Below are 18775 nucleotides of genomic sequence, written 5' to 3'. Positions count from 1 at the left end.
TGAGTGATGTATTTCGTATCATTTAATAGCTGTGAAGCTTGTGCACAGGCAGATGGGTTGAGGCCACTGTTCAGACAGTGGAGGATGTTAGAACGTAATAGGAGAGTATGTCGTTGGGTTGATAATGCCCTCCCCTCCGCTCCTCAGCCCCTGAAGGAGGTGGTGCCGCGGGTGGAGAAGGGTTACAAGATGGACGCCCCCGACGGCTGCCCGGTGGTGGTTTACGACGTCATGAAGCAGTGCTGGACCCTGGACGTGGGGCTGCGGCCCTCCTTCCGCATGCTGAGAGACAAGCTGTCGCATATCAGAGCCAAGGAGCTCTACCTGTGAGGGGCAGGGAGGGAAGACACAGCAGACTAGAGCGGAGGGAGGGAGGGAGCGTCCAGGCTGGGGGAAACTAACTGGAGCAGGACCGGAACTCATCTGCCTGCGGGCCACACCCTACCTGATACTTGACCTGCACCGGTTTTCCTCTGGGACTGTAGTAAACCCTCCCCTGTGTTACCTTCCCTCTCTACTCTTCTGAAGGAAAGGAACAGAAGTCCTGTGTATGTGTTGTATAGCTTTCTGTCAGCTGGTTGTCTTCCTCCTCTGTCCAGTCCATCAGCCTCCCTCTACCCCCTTCCTCCTCCTGTTCTCCCAGTCTCTCCACTGTGGCGTTGTCACCTCCTCAAACTCTTCTTATTTTCTTCTCCAAAACGTGATGATAATGGGGGAGGCTGGCCTTTTCCTCCACATGTTTGTCAGGTGCTCTCAATCTCTCTCGGTCTGTCTCTCTGTGCCCTGATCATTCCTGTATCTGTGTTGATTGGTAGTGTGGCGCTGCATGCTGTCTGTCTCTCACCCTCCTGTGTGGGGCCTTACTTCGGGCATTGGCTCTGTGCCAAAGTGCTTCCAGTATACAGAGCTCCAGACCCCCTCAGCTTCCAGAACCTACTCCTCCACTCGGACTATTCAGTTTTTATTCCTTTTTTTAAAGAAATCTTTTTTTAAATAATTTTTCTGGTGGGAGGTTAGTTGTGCAGTTGTCTCCCTCCGGCTCCAGAACAGGTTCTTCTATGTCCGTTAAAGAGAACGTGAACATTTCAGAGGAAAAGAGGCCAGTACATAAAGAGCCTCCGCTGGGAAGCGCCTATCTCCAACTCCACACAGGACAGGGGAGGGAGGCGCACTTCTCAACATAGTCGATTCATCATATGTGGGCTTGTTTTATATTAAAATATAATTAAAGGATAAAAAAAGAACCAAATGAAGCCAAGGAAAGACAGACTGAAGGATATAAGAATGTTTTAGTGTAGCGAATGCTGGGGTTGGGTGTGTGCATGCTGTGCGAGAGGCCTTGGGTTTAACTGTCAGTGCGTTCAATGTTTATTATGCTACCATGATTATGAATAAATCATTCCGTCTGAACAGTGTGGAAAGAACGTCAACAGTCCACACTGACATCACAGGGAGAGGGGGCTCCCCTCTGAAAGCACCTGGGTACTATTCAGTCATGTGAATGTCCTGGATGATAGAGGTAACAGCAGGGCAGTGGGTCACTAGGGATGCCCTGGGTGTTTGTTCCATATGAAGTGAACCTCTAGTCATTATGCTATTACACACACACACACACACACACATTCCCACATGGTAAATATTAATTTACACAGAGGTAATACAGCCATTCCACACACTTTACATACCCACTGGGTTCATACATACATTTGGGCCAATGAATCTTATTTGACTGAACTGTGAATAAGGTATTCTAACTGGATTGGTCCTGTGGTCTTCAAATCACATTTTTATTGGTCACATACACATGGTTAGCAGATGTTATTGCGAGTGTAGCGAAATGCATGTCAGAACCTGTGACTTCACAGATTGAGCCTAAAATAATAATTTCTCACACAGCTCTGTTTTAGAATGTAGAAGTGTTTATGAGGGTGTGATAACAGATATAGCTGACGTGCCAAAAGAGTCTTCAAGCTGCAGTGTTCTGTGTCAGCTGATCTGTTCCATTTCCAGGGGTTAGTCAAATAGACTAAAGCTCCTCTCATCATTTCATTCTCTTCTCCATTCTTTCCCCTGGAGTGGCTGTTCCTCCACTCGCCTCCAGTGATGTTCTGCTGCAAACAGGGCACACACAGAATGACTGAGCAGAGCTCAAATAGAACAGCTTTAAGGGCCTTGTCTGTGTGACAGTGTATTTTTTTTGTTTTGTAAATAAAGAAAAAAACACGATTCAATTATCTTCAGCTTTTGTCTCTTTCTTTCTGGCTCAAAGCCTTCCTTTGCCCATGTGTCTTTCTGTTTCCATCCCTCATCCTATCTCGCCAGCCCTGTTGCTTCCTGCACATAAGGAGCCAACAGTTGTCCATGGCCCTGGCTGACTGGCTCATTTTGATTCCTGTGAATGTTAATGGCGTTGACAGTCCAGAGTGGTAACAATGGGCTGGTTACACAACACATGGCGCTCTCAGCCAAGACTGCGCCTCTGCTTAGCTGTCAGAACCCATCGTTACACTGGGCCGTCACTCCATCTCACATTTACAGTGCTTCTGAAAACACAGGAGGATCAATGCTGGAGAGGGACCTCTCAGATTTAGATGCATGTTTTTGATGTGTCCTGTCTATGGCTTAGGCTACTACAAGATTGCAACAATTAATCTTACTCACCCAGTCATGTGATGGTTGTACCACTACCATGGATCAACACCAGCTGGCACCGTGTAGTCTACTCCAGTAGAACTCATGGATGGATGGAGATAAATATGTTACGTCAGGCCTTCATTGTAAATAAGAATTTGTTTTTAATCAATCTGCCTGGTAAAATACAATACATCAATAAAAAGCCTGTGTGATATACTGCTAGTGTTATAGTGGTAACACCACAGTTAGTCACCCCTCTTGCGTGTTCAAATGTAGCCGCATTAGGCTACTTGTGAGTTATAGAGATGTCATCCTACCTTGGAAGGGTCATAGTTCATTCCAGGACTTTTGCGTATGATTCTCATCTCACACTGACACACACATTCACAATTAAATGCCACAATCCTGTCAACTACACACACACACAGTTCAGTGTGTGTTCTTCACTATCCCAGATGAGTGGAGGAGGATGCATCCTGTTTTATTCAGCTTTTGATACGTTGTCAGCAGAGATCCATAACTTATCTCCAAAGCCTGATATTTCTTGACAGCAACAAATTAAAACTCACCATGAATTAATCTGATTACACCAACAATTTTTGTTAAATCCAGGAGGATTCTGATGTTTGCAGGCTAGAGGCTAGTGTGGATTGTAGTGCCTGAGCCTCTGGGCCATTTGAAGTAGTTGAGTTGACAGATGTACATGTGACAGAATGTGGCCGAGGTCATCTTTCTTCTACTCCATGTACTGCAGCGGTCTGCTATGACAGGAAACCATATCATCATGGATACCTCATCCAATTCGACATGCTGCTGTGATCACAATCCAATTATTAACTGGGTGGTTTGACCCCTGAATGCTGATTGACTGAAAGCCATGGTATATCAGATCTTATACAACGGGTGGGTCTAATCCTGAATGCTGATTTGTTAAAACCGCGTTCAATCCGGTGTCTATACCACAAGTTACCACCGACTAAATCTATGACTTTAAAATGCCTATTCACTCTGTTCCATGTGACTGTGCAATCCACTGTTTTATCAGCCCAGCCAGGTAATTTATAAACTTGATCTCCACTGTCAAAAACATCTAGACATTTTCTCACATTTCTTTTAGACTAACATTTAGTTTTCAACAGCGGAGAGTTGTATAAACCTTGCTGTCTGTCTCTCTGACATTTGCAGCATTGTTCCAATATTCTATTTCCAGCTGTCGCATAGTAATGAACGTGTCGGGATGAGACAGACAGGCAGGCAGCTTTTCTCAGCCATTCGAAATCATGAATCAGTATCATTTTTATAGATATATAAAAATAAATATCAATAGAAAACAAGTCAAATGAAACAAAGTGCAGCTAGTTTGCGGTCTTTCCAGCTTCAGTGATTTGATATAGCTCTGTTGTTGACTAGCTCCTGAACAACAGTGTCCTGACATAGAGAGCACATTTTCTATGCTAGGTGAAGTCGTGCCTCTTTAGCTCATTGTTATGGATGTATCCAAATAAATGTCACTAGAGAACAGTTATTGCAAATGCGGCTACTTTGTTGTTATTCTGGCTGCACCGTTTGACGTGGTTGTAAGTTAGCCGTAGTTGGCTAGCTAGCAAGCAAGGGATAAGAACGTTGCCTGCCAGTATGGCAATATAACATTTAGAACGAATGACTGGGTAGCGCCCATAGATACAGAATGAATAAATTCATAAAAATAACATTTTTAATAAATATGTAAATCATTATTTGAATATGTTGGTAACCCGTTGTATAAAAGTGATAATGCCCGAGAAGCCGGTATTTGGAGGATATATTGGTACGGTTTGCCGGCACTCGACTTTGTCATGGGCCTGACAACACTCATGCCACTATATCCTCCAAACACCGGCTTCTCGGGCATTACCACTTAAGTATACCACGGTATGACAAAAAAAAAAGTAATTACATTGGTAACCAGTTTATAAATGCAATAAGGCAACTCAGGGATTTGTGGTATATCGCCAATATACCATGGCTAGGGCTGTATCCAGGCACTCCGCGGCGAGTTGTGTCCAGTTAATCTGTGTTGCATCGTGCATAAGAACAGCTCTTAGCCGTGGTATATTGGCCGTATACCACACCTCCTCTGGCCTTATTGCTTAATTATTTCACCTGATATGGTTGCCATAACTCTCAAGACTGGAGACACTGAACATGTTCTAGAACATAGAAATAGAAGCCCTAGATAAGATATATAATAATGCTATACTTTATACAGCACAGAGGAGGTTATTTTACTGGGAGAAATATGCAGAGAACAAAGACACTGATGCCAAAATGGGTTAATTTGTACTGGAACAGCAGCAGGACATGTGGGGGAGTTTTCCGATTCCAGCCCAATTCGGTGACGACAGGAACTTAGTGAGGTGATTGGTGCTGAAGGGAGTAGTCAGGCCGATGTCAGGCTGATGTGGCTGCGATGTGTGGCTGTCTCAGCTGTCCACATGGGCCAACTGTGCTCCCCACTCTGTTGCTCCCTGACAAATCCCCTTCCACAAAGCTCCATCAATTCCCTTCCTTCCCCTTCGTCTGCTCTGGTCTGGGATCAGATCTCTCGCTCCACTGAACAGCCCCTAAAAATAATATGTTGCTTCAGTTGATGTCTCAGCAGCAATTAGCTTCTATTTGTGGCCATGCGTGCAGACATCTCAGATAGCTACGGGTGTCACTGTGGTCCTGACTGTCTGGCCGGGGCATTGTTTTGTGTCTGCGGACTGGGAGGTTTATGCCCAGTGGTCTATTGGCTCGGCAGCTTTTGCCTTTGTTATAGAAAGGCTTAATAACGCAGTTCTTGGTGTCTTTTGGCAGCCTTGGTTATTATTAGTTGGTCGTAGTAGTATGACAGCCTTGTGCCACTGTAACAGTATAACTTTAAACCGTCCCCTCGCCCCGACACGGGCGCGAACCAGGGACCCTCTGCACACATCAACAACTGACACCCACGAAGCGTCGTTACCCATCGCTCCACAAAAGCCGCGGCCCTTGCAGAGCAAGGTGCAACACTACTTCTAGGTTTCAGAGCAAGTGACGTAACTGATTGAAACGCTACTAGCGCGTACCCGCTAACTAGCTAGCCATTTCACATCCGTTACACTCACCCCCCTTTCAACCTCCTCCTTTTCCGCAGCAACCAGTGATCCGGGTCAACAGCATCAATATAACAGTATAACTTTAAACCGTCCCCTCGCCCCGACACGGGCGCGAACCAGGGACCCTCTGCACACATCAACAACTGACACCCACGAAGCGTAGTTACCCATCGCTCCACAAAAGCCGCGGCCCTTGCAGAGCAAGGTGCAACACTACTTCTAGGTTTCAGAGCAAGTGACGTAACTGATTGAAACGCTACTAGCGCGTACCCGCTAACTAGCTAGCCATTTCACATCCGTTACACCACATTAGTGAGTGCAGAATAATTTTTCTGTAATCACATTCTGAGGTGGTTGGATGGACTAATGGGCTGAGTAATATTCTGTAATGCTATTCAGTTGTTTGTTATTGTTGTAATTGTGCTCTTCAGTATGGGAATTTGTTCTTAACTGACTTGCCTAGTTAAATAGAAAAATGTGGATTCTTAGTTCAAATCAAATTTTATTTGTCACATACGCGAATACAACAGGTGTAGACCATACAGTGAAATGCTTACTTACAAGCCCTTAACCAACAATAGAGTTTCAAGAAAAATACATACATAAAATACAAATAAAATAAACAAATAATGAAAGAGCAGCAGTAAAATAACAATAGAGAGGCTATATACAGGGGGTACTGGTACAGAGTCGGGGGGGGGCAATGCAGGGGGCAATGCAAATAGTCTGGGTAGCCATTTGATTAGATGTTCAGTAGTCTTATGGCTTAGGGGTAGAAGCTGTTTAGAAGCCTCTTGGACCTAGACTTGGCGTTCTGGTACCACTTGCCGTGCGGTAGCAGAGAGAACAGTCTATGACTAGGGTGGGTGGAGTCTTTGACAATTTTTAGGGCCTTCCTCTGACACTGCCTGGTATAGAGGTCCTGGATGGCAGGATGGCAGGGACCTGGATGCTCAATATGCTGCATCTGATCTGAGCATACAGTATCGGAGATGACTAACAGGAGTCAGTGTGTAGTTGTTTTATCATCTCTACCACAATGAGACTCCAGATGGCCAACTTACATCTAACCCTAACCCATGTGTGTAGAGCTCCTCCTGGGAGACAGGTGTGTAGAGAGGGAGGGAGGTGGAGCTCTGAGCTGGAGAAGATGGATAACAGCAGCAACAAAGGGCTGTGATGATGTAATGCTAGCTGGGCTGTTTTTTTGGGACTCTTTTAAAAAATAACCCAATTGGAGCCCGGGGCACTGCATGGCTGATATGTTCGTTCGGCTTTGTGAAATTGCAAGGTTCTCAGAGTCAGAGAGAACATGTTTTCTGCACCAGTTGTCAGGCTGGATTTGCATTCCGTCTGTGACATTTCACCCTTCTGCCCCAAGCCCCGCGCCCACTGCCTGCCGGAGGGGCGTGCGGTGCCAACACACATCTCTCTCAGAGCAGGGTGAGGGGCCCCTGGAACCATCATAGACCCCCTCCTCCTCTACCCAACCCCCTCTCCTGGATCACTTTATCCTCCATCCTCCCCTAGTTAGCCACCTGAAACACCAGTACATTAGATTCCATGGCATGACAGGCATAAAGAAGAGAAGAGATAGATTTAATACATGAATACAAGGCGTAGCTGTGGCTGAGGCTGTGCAGATTAACTGATGCTTTAATGAATGTAGATGGGTCAGTGGTTGACTCAACACTGAGGACTAGATTATGTTGCCCATGCAGCCCGCTGTCATCGACTAGTGGGTTCATGTTATCAGCCTGCTGACAGTCTCCCTGAACAAGCAGCTTCTGTAAGGCAAGCTTTTCTCAAGTTCCATGTTGTGCTGCCACACATCTACAGACCACTTCAACTCCATAGCGGACACACACAGGGTACACACACACAGGGTGTACACACACACAGCGTACACACACACACACACACACACACAGCGTACACACACACACAGGGTACACACACACAGCGTACACACACACAGGGTACACACACACAGCGCTTGACTTGGGCAGGAGCTCAAAATGTTCTGCTGCTTGAGCTCATGTTCCTCTTAAAGAATATTAGCTCAAAAGTATAGTGGAGCTCCTGCACATAAATATAAACAGTACCGGCTTCATGAATAATGTCAGTGGCTCATATTATGCTTGTAAGTAATTTAAAGTAACAACAGGTGGTAGACAACCATCCAAACACTGTGTACTGTATAAACATGAGTGTACAAAAGGGGAGGAGACAGGTTAAATAAGGATTTTTAAGCCATGAGACAATTGAAACATGGATTGGGTATGTGTGCCATTTCAGAGGGTGAATGGGCAAGACAAAATATGTAAGTGCCTGTGAATGGGGTATGGTAGTAGGTGCCAGGCACAACGGTTTGAGTGTGTCAGGAACTGCAACGCTGCTGGGTTTTTCACGCTCAACAGTTTCCCGTGTGTATCATGAATGATCCACCACCCAAAGGACCTGAATGTCCCTCTGGTTTCACACACACTGACTCTGCCTGATGGTCCCCTCCCTCAACCTGGTTCTTCCATCCTCCATCCCCTACTGTCCCTGTACTGTCCTGGAGGACCACACAAGTCTGAGCTGTCTGGGTGGCATGGCAGGCAGGAGGAGAGAGCAGTCCAGACCCTGGACCCTGCTGACAGAGATGAGGAGTGAAAGCCAGGCAGACTGGGATCAGACCCTCTCCGACACATTGTGGCTGATGGGATGCACCCAGGAGTGAGTGGCTGTGCACTGCATGGTCCAGTCTGCATTCCTCCAGTCTAGAGAGGGGTCTACACATACACACAAACACACACACACGATGCATAAACACAGCTCCTGTGTGTATCTCAGGCTGGGCCGTATATGCGTAACAACCTCTTTACCGTCCATGGGCAGTAATGACTCGTGGCTCCTCCAGTACATTCACATTGATAAAGATAATGTGTTGTGGCAACTCACATGCGAAGAGACATGTAATCACATAGCCTTAGAACATCAAGCTGTTGGGGAACAGAGCAGACATGTTCTGCATGAACACCATGAGAACTCTGATTAAAAACAGGAGAGGAGTTCCAGTCGCAGTGCGTTATGTGTCCGTATGACATGTCCATTAATTATTATCCACATAATAATGAACATTTCCTGTTGCTGCAGGATTATTTTCTTGCTGTGAGGATCTGGTCAAATTAAGATCTAGCATCTGTAGCAGACCCTATGGAGGGTTTCCCAGGGATCCCCCTCACCCTCTTCTCCTATTTGAGTTAAGCAACTCAATGGCTTGTAATGGTCAGGGTCTTTGTGAAATGGTTTGGTGCCATTATCTGTCTTTTTCTGTCATGTTGGGTCTGAGTCTATGGAGAAATGGTTTCCCTTTTAACCATAATTAGATTATTACAGCAAATGGAAGTGAGATCATGTGAATGATCATCACTGTGTTTCTCCACATGTAACGCTGACAATAAAAGGTGTGTTTGTGTTTGTGATTGGAGATGCTGTGTATGATGAGGGATGTGGAAGTGATGTGTTTTTACCAGGGCTTGCTCTGCCTGTTTGTCTGACCTCTCTAGGTCAGCTGGCAGTAATGATCTCACTGCAAGACGAGGCAGGGACCCTGGGCCAGATTACTTACCACCTTACTGGACCCAAGGCAGACACGGGCGGCCGCTGACGTGCTTGACTCACGTGGCTCACTCTCTCTCTCGCTCCCCAGATAATGTTTGCTTTAACCCTTAATTCTCAAGCCTATACCCAGACAGGAGAGCATACAAGCAAGTAGCCAAGTGCTGATGTTTATTTACAAAGAAATGTCCTGGTGAAGGACATTGGTTGATAAAGTAAGCCTTGCCTCAGGGTTGTTGATGGAAGAAAGCCACTGATGGATCCATCCCTTGATGCACGTTGTGTGTGTGGGTGGGCTGGGCGTTGTGACTGAATGGAGCAGTGGTTTCCTACCCTGGGGAGACTGAAAGCTGTGACCTGTGGCATTCGTAAGAAACTACAGCAGAGAGAGGTGGTGTCATCTTCACCGACCTGTGATGAGATTGGTTCTGAAGGCCATCAATCAATTCCGCCCTGATAGCTCCACGGCTGTGTGTGTGTGTGTGTGTGTGTGTGTGTGTGTGTGTGTGTGTGTGTGTGTGTGTGTGTGTGTGTGTGTGTGTGTGTGTGTGTGTGTGTGTGTGTGTGTGTGTGTGTGTCTCTGTTTATATGTTGGAGCGGGAACTGCAGGAAATGCGGGGATGCTGAGAATTCCGGGGGAATTCTTGGATCTCTTAGAGGAGAGAGTTTCACAATAAGTAAAAAAGGAGGCCATGGCCCTTTGAATAGACCCTCTTCTGTTGACTTCCTCACACAAATCCTACTGGCTCGAGGAGTGTATATTCTCTTATTTGACTTGGAGGTTTCTGGAGGTCTGTGGTCAGCTGAGTCCCATGTCCTAAATCCATTTTAAGTTGGACTTGACTGATAACAACCCATACAGTGGTGGTGTTTCAGGTCAGGATAAGCCAAGGCTGATGTTCTATGCGATGGCTTGTGTAAACGCTCTATTTTCTCCAATGTGTATGACTTGTCCGCCCAGCGAGCCGTTGGGTGTGTGACAGGTTGTATAGTCTGGGGGGGACGTGCTACACCGGACGCCTGGTGACGGGGTCTCTCTCGTCCTTAGCCGTGTGATGGTGGACTGGGTAGTGTGACGTTGTGTGTGTGTATGTGACTGTGTGTATGTGTGTGTGCTTGCGTGCCTGCATACGTGTGTGTGTGTGTGTGTTTGTGTGTGTGGTCCCGTGTCCCGTGTAAGAAGGCCCATTACTCCATTTGGGACCGGAGGCCCAGCGACGCTAACGTCTCCAGGCAGCCTGTCACATAAATCTGAGGTCCCTGTCCAGCAGTCCTGGGAGTTTGATGGCTCCTGGCTGCAGTTGACCTCCTCAGCCATCAGCAGCCTAGTTTGGGCCTCACCTATCCTTCACCTCACCTATCCTTCACCTCACCTATCCTTCACCTCAGCCTGGCCATGACACACAACACAGCCTCTTTCATTGGGTCAGTAGTAATACGTTTGGTGATTGAGGAGAATATGGGGGAGAGGAGGGTAGAGAGGGGAGAAGAATGGGAAAGAAGAGGAGAGGATAGGAAGGGAGAGGATAGGAGGAGAGAGGGAGAGGGGGGAGGGGAGAGGGAGGGGAGAGGGGAGAAGGGAGGGAGAGGAGCGGAGAGGGTAGACAATCCCTCCAGTAGTGGAGAGAATGACGAGTGTGCCCAGGGGATAGGCCTGATTTTTCAAGTCTAGTTGGCAACAAGCATCTGAGTTGCCTTCAGTCGTCCTCTACTGAACTCATCTCATGTTCACTGGCTTCGACAGACTGACTGAGGCAGGCAGGGAGGGAGGGTTTGTGTAGTCAGGACAGCAGCCAGACAGAAGTCTGTGTGTGTTGTTCTGTTTTTGTGTGGTCTGAATGTTGTAGGCCTACATGAACATTTAGAAGTGTTTGAAGGCTCATTACTGGGCAGTTAGTTAGTCAGCTTTGCAAATGTGTGTGTTAGTGTGTGTGTTGCAGTGGAGGCTGGTGGGAGGAGCTAAAGGAGGACAGGCTCATTGTAATGTCTGGAAAGGAAAAAATGGAATGGAATCAAATGTGTTAATGTTTAATACCGTTCCATTGATTCCATTCCAGGAATTACAATGAGCCCATCCTCCTATAGCTCTGCCCACCAGCCTCCTCTGGTGTGTTGTTGTGAAGTCTGATTGTTGTAGGATAGCTTACATACATCTAGAAGTGTGTCTAGACACTGGGCTTTGGGCAATGAGCCAGGAGCCTGAGGAGGCAGAGAAAAGCTGGATGTGACAGGATGGGGACGAGAGGCTTCGAGGCTAAGATCAACATAGTTGCTCATCCTTCCTCCTGTCACAGGAAGTCAATACAACACAGAGCTCAGGACAGGAACCTCTCAGTTTTCATCAAGGATCTCTCTGTACTTTGATCCGTTCATCTTTCCCTTGATCCTGACTAGTCTCCCACCATGCTTCACCTTACGGATGGTGCCAGGTTTCCTCCAGACGTGATGATTGTCATTCAGGCCAAAGAGTTCAGTATTGGTTTCATCAGACCAGAGAATCTTGTTTCTCATGGTTTGAGAGTCCTTTAGGTGCCTTTTGGCAAACTCCAAGTGGTCCATGTGCCTGTTACTGAGGAGTGGCTTCCGTCTGGCCACTCTACCATAAAGGCCTGATTGGTGGAATGCTGCAGAGATTCTGGAAGGTTCTCCCATCTCCACAGAGAAACTGTGGAGCTCTATCAGAGTGACCATCAGGTTCTTGGTCACCTCCCTGACCAAGGCCCTTCTCCCCCGATTGCTCAGTTTGACCGGGCAGCCAGCTCTAGGAAGAGTCTTGGTGGTTCCAAACGTCTTCCATTTAAGAATGATGGAGGCCACTGTGTTCTTGTGGACCTTCAATGCTGCAGAAAGTTTTTGGCACCCTTCTCAACACAATCTTGTCTCGGAGCTGTAGAAATCAAGTTGTAGAAACATCAATGGAAGGATGATCAATGGAAACAGGATGCACCTGAGCTTAATTTCAAGTCTCATAGCAAAGGGTCTGAATACTTTTATTTACTTTTAATTTTTTGAAATTTGCAAAAATATCTAAAAAACGTTTTTCGCTTTGTCATTATGGGGTATTGTGTGTAAATTGATGAAGATTTGTATTTTATTTGATTAATTTTAGAATAAGGTTGTAACGTAACAAAATGTAGAAAAGGGGAAGGAGTCTGAATACTTTCCGAATGCACTGTATAGTGATAAGGTATCTGAGGACTACTTTATTCTGTGAGGTTTATCTCTCTATCTCTCTCTCTCTCTCTCAAAATGAGTGACTAAAACAGTGAATGGGGAGAGAATCCTTCAGCGGACCATTGTGCAGTCAAACAAACACACACACATGAATAAAAACACAACCACACATCCCATTTAATATTAGGCTGGAGCCAGGGCTTGGGGCAAGCTGCTTGGGTCAGTGTGGCAGAGCAGAGTGGAGCCTCATGATGAGAACAGAATGGAGACGGAGTTGGACCACGCCCCTAGACCGACCATGCCCGACCTCTTACATCATCCTAGTTCTCCCAAGCCTGGGAACTGAACGCTTTCCAAGGCAAAGACTCTCTCTCACCCTCCTTCGGATTCCTCGCTTTGTTTTCTTTTAATCCTAGAAATTCCTATTGCACTCAGTGGGCTAGTCAGTGTAGTGTAGTGGAGGGGCCATAACACGGGCATGCGAGGACACTTTAGCTGGGAGGAAGTCAGTTCACATCATATAAACAGGCAGGGACACTGTTTATTTGAATGTGGAGAGAAGTGCACACGGCTCTGCCATGACTCAAGCATACGTCACTTCATACAGGAATCTTTGTCAAGGTCTTCGTGACAGTCTTAGTCTGGCCTGCCTGCGTGTGTATGAGGGGGGGGGGGGGGGGGGTAGAATGAGGATAGGGCTATATGTTGGCTACCGCTTACGTAAGACAGAAGGGGAGGTAAGGAGGAGGGGAGGGAAGGGGAGGGTGAGGAGTAACTCTGCAACTCCACAAAGGAAACAGGAGGAGTGTCTAGCCTGGGGATGGCCTTTGAGCCACATCCAGATGACAGGATAGAATTGGAGGAGATTGACTGCTGTTTTTTTCTTTTTTTGGTTCAGCATATTGAACAACTGTAACCCACTAAATGGGGCCTTCTTTATTTAATTTTTACATATCCTAAGTGCCCAAAGGATGTCACTATGTGTCTAGTTAGAATTGCAGCATAGTGAATGACCTCTCTTGAGGATAATGTGTATTCCACCACCATGCATAGCCTAAATGCATAACCACCACTTTACCCCATACATACATTACCATCACCATTCATCACTCCTGCTCCTGCCCCCCAGTCACCTCTGACCTTTCCCTTATCCTCTAACCCTATTTCTTACACTTCTTCTCCTCCCCATCCTCATTTCACCACTCCTCCCTTCTCCCTCTCACCATTCCTCTTTTTACTCTCTCATTGCCGATTGTTTGCAGCAATTCAGATGAAAGAGAATCTTCCGGCTATTGCATCCCATTTCACCACAGCCAGCACTACCTTATTGTACTCTGCTATCCCTCTCAGGCAACTGGACTACATCAGGAAAATACAGGATGGAGGGAGGGAGAGATATGGAGGGGGAGAGAATTGAAGAGATGGGAAGGGTGGGAATGTGAGGTAATAGGAGAGAAGGGGACAGAGAGAGGTTGAGGGTGAAAGGTAATAGGTTTAAGTGAATGGGAAGCTGGTATGGACCAGTCTTTGTTGCATGATGTAACTTACCTTATGCTCATATTTGGATATACGGCGTATTCTAAGAAAAAAATGTATGACCTAGTTTTTCTTTCTGCTTGCATTATGTATTTATATTGATGTGTGTATTTTCTGTACTTTACGTCATTCAGGGCTCATCTGTAAATGAGACCTTGGTCTCAGTATGACTCCTTGATAGGTTAAATAAATCAAATAAAGATTCATATCCAATCTACATTATGATGCCCATGGTTTTCTGTTCATGTTAAAGCCTCCTGACCTCCACTACCACTTAAAATGTCTTCATACTCATGCTAAGCCCCAACATAATGTGTTGCTTATATGGTAGACAGTGATGTAAGTGGAAGGCCCAGTGTCAGCATCATGACCCCGAATGTAGTTTAGCACCTAAAAAACTAACCTAAGGGGTGTCAAACATCCTGTCCATGGGCTGTGTGCAGCCTGCCATGATGTAACACTAACACCAAGCAACACTTGCCTCTTGGATTATTTAAGATTTAATGTTGGAGAAACAACACTCCACACAATGGAATTAGGTCATTCCTAGCATCAGATGGTTTTGTTCAAGCACCGCAGGTGAAAAGTGAGTGACCCTCTGGACAATTGCCTTCATAGAAATGGTCTCTTAGGCAAAGTAAGTGACAGCCCTGCACTAGCTGATGACTGCATATACTCATTTATGTAGAGCTCCAAGCAAGCAAAGCTCCCTGAACCATTCTATTGTGTGCTGCTGCAGTCAGTAGTTACATGAGGATTTTAAGCCCTCGTCTGAGGAAACAGAGGTGTGACATCTGTTGAGGATCAGAAGGGATGCCTGACATACAGGAGTCTCTATCCCACCGTTTGGTAATCCTAAACACCACCACCTGACTAACCCGGAGAGATGGATAGCATGGTGCTCTCTGTCATGTTCACTCACACTAATCACTGGAAATGCTCAAGTCACATTTAGTGAGCAGCACGTTTGCAGGTGATTTCCTACCTGGAGGATAAGGATACTCTGTGTGTGTATTTTCACTGGACTAAACCGTACCAGTTAATCAGAATATGGGAAGTCAGAGGGGAGATGGTTCCTTGGGTACTACATCTACCCCCTTCACACTGAACTGTGGTTATGTCTCAGAAGTCACAGCAACCAAGCCCCTCAGCTACAGTTCCATACGCTACACTGTGACACACAAACACAGAAATAGGCTGATCCAGGCAGGCTGAGGCTGAGGCAGGGCCAGCTGTGCCCACACAGTTCTGTTTGGGTTTGTGTATAAAGTGCTTGTCCATGCATGCTCATTATATAAGGGTTTGTGTGAGACATTTTCATTAACGCACTCATGCGTCACGTCTATGCTTTGCATATAGCTCCATTGGTCATTTTCACAGAATATTCAATCTAATGGAAACACTTGAGTAAATGAGGGATACAAAGTATATTGAAAGCAGATGTGGTTCCTGGGTTAATTAAGCAATTAACATCCCATCATGCTTAGAGTCATGTATACAAATGCTGGGCAGGCCATTATTTTGGCTACCATGGCTATGCCCCCATAGGATGACAATCCCTCCATCCACACACGAGAGGTCACTGAATGGTTTGATGGGCATGAAAACAATGTAAACCATACGCCATGGCCGTCTCAGTCACCAGATCTCAACCCAATTGAACACTTATGGGAGATTCTGGAGCGGTGCCTGAGACAGCGTTTTCCACACCCATCAACAAAACACCCAATGATGGAATTTATTGTGGAAGTATGGTGTCACATCCCTCCAATAGAGTTCCAGACACAGGTAGAATCTATGTGAGTATATAAAATGTAGAAAAGCTGAAGCACCATGCTGTATCAATATCAGTGTCTACCACCACCACGCTCATGTGACATGGCCTGCAGTAGAATGGATGCCCTCAAACACCCGGGTCCCACTGGTATCTGCAGTCTATATACTGTGCGTCTGTATAATTGACATAATGTATATTAATATGGGTCTGTATGCAACCTCCTTATCCAGGGCTGAATGGTGACTCATGACGAGCAGTGTGTGAGACAAGACGAGACCTGAGCTGTGAACAGAGAGCAGGTCCCAGGAGAACACTTGTGCTTAAATAAGAAACATCTCCTCACGGTGTCAATTCTTCTTACATTTTACACAGATTACAATTCGATCATACTTATTTGGAAAGTTATAATTCAATTTACTTTATGTAGAGGAGGCTTTGAAGTTTGGCAGCCAGGGGATTTGAAACTACCCAGGTGGGTCTGTTAAGCCAGTGACAGAGTGCATTGAGACATGATCTGTCTCTCCTAATCCACTGGAAAGTAGGGCATGCTTCTTGGTGTCAGGCGTGCTGCGCACATCATGACGCAAAAGTTGTTGATTGAAGATGCACCTCATACTGTATCTGTGGAGAGTATACATTTCACATTTTTGGGATTTAAGACAATGAGAGGGTGGAGAGAGGGGGGGCAGAGAGACAGAGAGAGGGAGAGAAGAGAGAGAAAGAGAAAGACAGGATCTGTATCCAAATATTTTAATAATATTGTCTTAATGACGACCCCTACAGTAGAGGCCTACAGACACACTTAGGCCTAGAAAAAGGACCCATTCTGATCTCTAATTGGTCTCATGAATTTGTAACACCATTCTCTTCTCCTGTACTGTGGTGTATGGAGATAGGTTAATGACCTGGCGGTGAAGGATCAAACAGATCTGAATGATGTGAGTGTGTGGTCTGTGTGTAAACCATAAAGCAAATAACCTTTATCAGGGGCATGGACAACTGTTTATTGAGGTTTGTGCAACATTCCTTTCAAATGCAATTACACACCAGTTTGCATGCAGGAGCTGCTCTCTCTCTCTCTTGCTCTCTTTCTCTCTCTTTCGCTCTCTCTTTCCCTGAGCAGCAGACAACTGCCCTCCCCCACTGCATATCAAATCAAATCACATTTTAGGTGTAGACCTTACAGTGGTGTAGACCTTACAGTGAAATGCTTACTTAAAAGCCCCTAACCAACAATGCAGTTTTTTAAAAATGCAGATAAGAATAAGAGATAAAAGTAACAAGTAATTAAACAGCAGCAGTAAAATAACAATAGCGAGGCCATATACAGGGGGTAACGGCAAATAGTCTGTGTAGCCATTTGATTAGATGTTCAGTAGTCTTATGGCTTGGGGGTAGAAGCTGTTTAGAAGCCTCTTGGACCTAGACTTTGCGCTCCAGTACCGCTTGCCGTGCGGTAGCAGAGAGAACAGTCTATGACTAGGGTGGCTGGAGTCTTTGACAATTTTTAGGGCCTTTTTCTGACACCGCCTGATATAGAGGTCCTGGATAGCAGGAAGCTTGGCCCCAGTGATGTACTGGGCCGTTCGCACCACCCTCTGTAGTGCCTGTAGTTTCCATACCAGGCAGTGATGCAACCAGTCAGGATGCTCTGTATGGTGCAGCTGTAGAACCTTTTGAGGATCTGAGGACCCATGCCACATTTTTTCAGTCTCCTGAGCGGGAATAGGTTTTGTCGTGCCCTCTTCATATGAGACACATGTTTATGTGCGCTCAGTGGAAAACAGATAATATTCCTTCATCCACAGTCATATTTTAATAAAAATAGTATTAGACTATACTACACAGGACAAATTACGCAAAATAAATCATAAGTGATGTATAACTCCAAATAGGATCGGCTTATTTCATAAACTCAGCAAAAAAAGAAACGTCCCTTTTTCAGGACCCTGTCTTTCAAAGATAATTCGTAAAAATGCAAATAACTTCACAGATCTTCATTGTAAAGGATTTAAACACTGTTTCCCATGCTTGTTCAATGAACCATAAACAATTAATGAACATGCACCCATGGAACGGTTGTAAAGACACTAACAGCTTACAGATGGTAGGCAATTAAGGTCACGGTTATGAAAACTTAGGACACTAAAGAGGCCTTTCTACTGACTTTGAAAAACACCAAAAGAAAGATGCCCAGGGTCCCTGCTCATCTGCGTGAACGTGCCTTAGGCATGCTGCAAGGAGGCATGAGGACTGCAGATGTGGCCAGGGCAATAAATTGCAATGTCTGTACTGTGAGACGCCTAAGACAGCGCTACAGGGAGACAGGACGGACAGCTGATCGTCCTCGCAGTGGCAGACCACGTGTAACAACACCTGCACAGGATTGGTACATCCGAACATCACACCTGCGGGACAGGTACAGGATGGCAACAACAACTGCCGAGTTACACCAGGAACGCACAATCCCTCCATCAGTGCTCAGACTGTCCGCAATAGGCTGAGAGAGGCTGGACTGAGGGCTTGTAGGCCTGTTGTAAGGCAGGTCCTCACCAGACATCACCTATGGGCACAAACCCACCGTCGCTGGACCAGACAGGACTGGCAAAAAGTGCTCTTCACTGACGAGTCGCGGTTTTGTCTCACCAGGGGTGATGGTCCGATTTGTGTTTATCGTCGAAGGAATGAGCGTTACACCGAGGCCTGTACTCTGGATGGGGATAGATTTGGAGGTGGAGGGTCCGTCATGGTCTGGGGCGGTGTGTCACAGCATCATCAGACTGAGCTTGTTGTCATTGCAGGCAATCTCAATGCTGTGCATTACAGCGAAGACATCCTCCTCCCTCATGTGGTACCCTTCCTGCAGGCTCATCCTGACATGACCCTCCAGCATGACAATGCCACCAGCCATACTGCTTGTTCTGTGTGT

The 18775-nt window shown here is 46.1% G+C and overlaps 1 protein-coding gene across 1 annotated transcript in view; it reads left to right on the top strand.

Annotated features, from left to right (window-relative positions):
- Positions 1-2231, top strand: part of LOC120025174 (tyrosine-protein kinase CSK) — a 40509-nt gene extending 38278 nt beyond the window's left edge. Inside the window, exon 13 of the mRNA XM_038969627.1 lies at positions 148-2231. Coding sequence (XP_038825555.1) covers positions 148-330 — 183 coding nt within the window. The 3' untranslated portion in view covers positions 331-2231. The remainder of the gene's footprint in view (positions 1-147) is intronic.
- Positions 2232-18775: the final 16544 nt, after the last annotated feature.

This window comes from Salvelinus namaycush, chromosome 30 (assembly GCF_016432855.1).
Source record: "Salvelinus namaycush isolate Seneca chromosome 30, SaNama_1.0, whole genome shotgun sequence".
In the NCBI taxonomy this organism is placed as follows: Eukaryota; Metazoa; Chordata; class Actinopteri; order Salmoniformes; family Salmonidae; genus Salvelinus; species Salvelinus namaycush.
This window is presented reverse-complemented; position numbering and strand designations above follow the sequence as displayed.